Source organism: Caenorhabditis elegans, chromosome III, assembly GCF_000002985.6.
Source record: "Caenorhabditis elegans chromosome III".
NCBI classification, from domain to species: Eukaryota; Metazoa; Nematoda; class Chromadorea; order Rhabditida; family Rhabditidae; genus Caenorhabditis; species Caenorhabditis elegans.
In genome coordinates, this window is record NC_003281.10 from 5349402 (window position 1) to 5353189 (window position 3788).

The following is a 3788-nucleotide window of genomic DNA, read 5'->3' on the forward strand; positions in this document are numbered from 1 at the left end:
AAAAAGTACAACAAAAATGCTGTCCGAGAGGAGTCCGCGGGAGATGGACGAAAAAGAAAGCTAGGCCACCGATGCGGAAAACTGGAGCGAAGTTTGAAAAATGTTTCTCTTTTGCGTCTTTCACGGCCTAATTCCGTGTTTCCGTAATAATACAACGTGGCCAAATTATTTACATCCTGAAAATCTTTTTAAAACCCGAAGATTGTTTTTTAAATTTCAAACAAAAAATATGTTAGTATGAACAAATTTTAACAAAAAAAGAAGATACAAAATTAATTAGAAATTCACGCAAACTCTTTTTTTGATAAATTTTATGCTCTTTGGAATTGCATTTACAGTGCTACAACTCTACAGTTCACCTACAGTACCCCTACCGTACCACTTGATATAAGCCAAAATCTCTCCTCTTACTTGGTAAAATTTGGTAACCTCAAATGTACTTAAATCAAGTTTCATTATGAAATTCGGTGTTTTCAGACAATTTTTTTTTGTCTGATGACTTTGACATTTATTATGGGTTTGAAGAGAGTTGAGAATTTTCATTGCAAATTTCTTAAAGTCGAAAAAAATTACTTGAAGTTTTCTAAATAATTATGAGAAATTCGATTTTTAGAGACGCGAAAAAACAATTTATTTATTTTTTAAAAATTACAAATTAATACATTTTTACATTAAAGTCTACTGATTTTATTAGATTTTTTGAAATCTGCAAAATAGTTTTCAAAATATCTTAAAACCACTTTTAATTTTTAAACTTTTTTTTGAATATCTTAAATTTCTCAATTGTACTGAGTTTAGTTTTTTCTTAATTTGAAAATTTCCTCTGCTATTTCTAAATTAATTCTGGATTTATCTTATTTTTAATTTTCCGTTTTAGAAAAAAAAAATCTCGAAATTATTTTCAGAACTAAACATGGATTAAAAATCCAAACCAATGACTGTATTCTCAATAGAATCTGTGCTCAGCCAATTTTCAATTAAGAAATTATGGGAAATTCGATCAAAAAATGAAGTATTACGGAATACCAGTGATAAAATGGATCCCAATAAAACAAAGTAATATTTTTTTCAATATTTGAATTTTTGAAAATAGATTAATAATCATAGATGTAAAAATCAATTATCGAATTTTCGATTTAAATTTTATCACTTTTTTTTCTGAAGTACAAGTAGACCAGGTTTTCCAAAATTAATAATTTTCAAAAATTCTCAAACGACTTTTTGAAAATTTTTCTTTCAAAAGAAAACTTTAGACTATCAGGAATGTATAGCTTTTTCAAAAATGAAAATGTTTTAGAAAATCAAACAATCGGTATTGGTAAAAAAGTTTAATTTTTTTCTCGAAAAATTGAGAACAAATTAATAGTGAAATCAATTTAAAAACTCGAAACTTGAGTTTGGTAAGATTGCAGGCCACCGAGAAATTTACAGTAACCAGAAAAACTGAAGCAGAAGAAATTAATTTTCTAATTGTTAATGTTACTTCCTCGGCAGTAACCCGCGGCGATAAATTTCTGAGTAGTTGTGCATGCGCGAACTGCCAGAAATGAAACAAATATTTTCTCCTTATCCAAAGTCTATCCAAGGTCTGTCAGCTCTTTGTAATGGCTAAAGATAAGCTGACAGACCTTGGACAAGGAGTGGGCAAACCTTGGTCAAGGAATTGCGGGCTACTGCCGAGTAGTAATTATAGAGTGGTTTATGGTTTTTTGAAGCTTTAGGTCAACGACTAAATTGAGTTGGCCTATATTTTCGTGTTTATTGAAACTTTGGCCATTAATTAAAACGACATCGTTTAGACATATAGATGTATTAAAAAATCTCCACCGGTGATGTTTGCATGGCCTAAGTTTTTGTATTTATGACAACTTAAGGTACCAATGGTATTGAGATGGTCTAGGGCCTTGTATTCAAAGAAACTTATAGGTCATCTATGTTATTCGTGTGACAGAAGTTTTCAATTTTTCCAGAACTACGAATCAGCTGAAAATGTGCCAGGAATCAATCGTAGTTTAATATTCTATACAATGGAAGAAACACTTGTGGAATCAATATTTGATGATCTTAAAGGAATGTATCCAACGACTAGCACGTGTATCTTGAAAACGGTGCTATGATGTTCTGTACCCACGGGCCCAAGTATTGTATTCGATTCGAAGTTAGGTTTCCAGGAAGATAATTGGATTTTTAGATATGAAATGGACAATTCACTTTTAAAATTCCACAGTTCTCATGCAAAAATCCTAGACTTGAAAAATTATTCTAAGAGAATATCTGAAAATTTCAGTAAGAACGTTTAAACATCGAGAAGTTGAAACTGTTGCTTTCTGGTTGTAATCATCTGTTGAACATTGGAAATCTTTATGCTTAAGTTTTAAAAATTTAATAATCATATAATATCTGAAAAATTTTTATCAGGAAAGTAGCAAATTTAATTTCCGAAAATCTCCAAATATATTTAATCACTTCTTTAGAACCAATAAAAATTGAAAATTTATGTACATTTTTCAACAAATAAAACCACGATTTTTCTCCGTTCTTCCATTTTTCAATTTATGTACAAATTGTAATTATCTTCTAAGGCTTGTGTAGGTTTCCCCATTTTAACTGTTAGAACTGCTTTTTTTTAATATTAGGGTAAAAATGTTCAGTTTCAAAATTATATATTTACTCAAAAATGATTTCATTTCAATTTATCTTGTGTATCCAATTCCACATTTTGTATAAAACATCCCATTTCCCTCCTCATCAATCCTTCTTCTGGCTCCGGCCCGCTCCACATGTTTCTCAATTACCCTCATCGGCAACCAGTGCTGGTCTTTGAAAATAACAAATGTTTTGCGATATTTTAACACTTGATGGCTAAATTGGAGCTTTTTTCAGACAGAGTTTTCAGGTTGAAGCATTCTCAAAGTCGACGGAAATTTATGGTAACAATCTAAATTTTTATTCTCGCAAACTAATACAATATAACAGATACGAAGTGTAAAAAAAATATGAAAACTGAGACAATACGAAAAACCTTATTACTCACTCTAATAGCTCCAAAAAAATTTGGTACGCTATTTGAAGCTATATCTGGTGCAGTAAAATTTTTGCTCGTTTTTCCTACCATTTTCAGCCAAAAATATTGTCTATTGAATGCACCAGCTGGTCGTGGTGCAAAAAAAATCGGTGGCCGACTTTTTTTTTGTTAATTTCTCGGTCACAGCGGAAAAAACGGGGGTTATTGCAATAACTTTTATACCTTTTTGTGTTGGAAAATCTATAGAACATTCAATAAATAAATAAATATCTTGTGTGTGGAGCGGGGGATAAATTTCAGCAGAAATAATAAAAATAAATTAGAATTTTTTTTTGGTAAGACTGATTTTTTCACAATAATAATAATAATCAAAAATACATTAGAAGTGAAATTTGGGGGGAAATTCAGAATTATTTAGGGGAAAAGGCAATTTAAATCAGTTGAGAAGCGCTTGGATACTTTATTGATGTTTGCAATCGCCATCAGATTCTTCGATTTTAGGGAGAGCTGCAAAAAAAAATATAGGTCGTCAGGCTCACGCCTGCCTACCGCCTATGCCTGCCTGCCTACGGTCCTGCCTACAATTCAATTTGGGATGATTTCCGATATTTTCGCATTTAATTTAATGTTCTATCTAGTAACAGGTATGCTTGTATGCAGAAGGTAGGCACGTAGGCATATGGTAGGCATAAGGCAGGCAGGTAGGCATATCCGTTAAACCTACCGTAATCGACGTGGTCTTTAGGTGAATGGTTAGAGTCAT

At 31.4% G+C, this 3788-nt stretch overlaps 1 pseudogene across 1 annotated transcript; it reads right to left on the minus strand.

The window, feature by feature from the left end:
* Positions 1–3439: 3439 nt before the first annotated feature.
* Positions 3440–3788, minus strand: Y32H12A.9 (annotated as a pseudogene). Its single transcript has 2 exons — positions 3750–3788; positions 3440–3532 (listed from the first exon to the last, which is right to left on the minus strand). Coding segments are annotated over exons 1-2 (132 nt in total).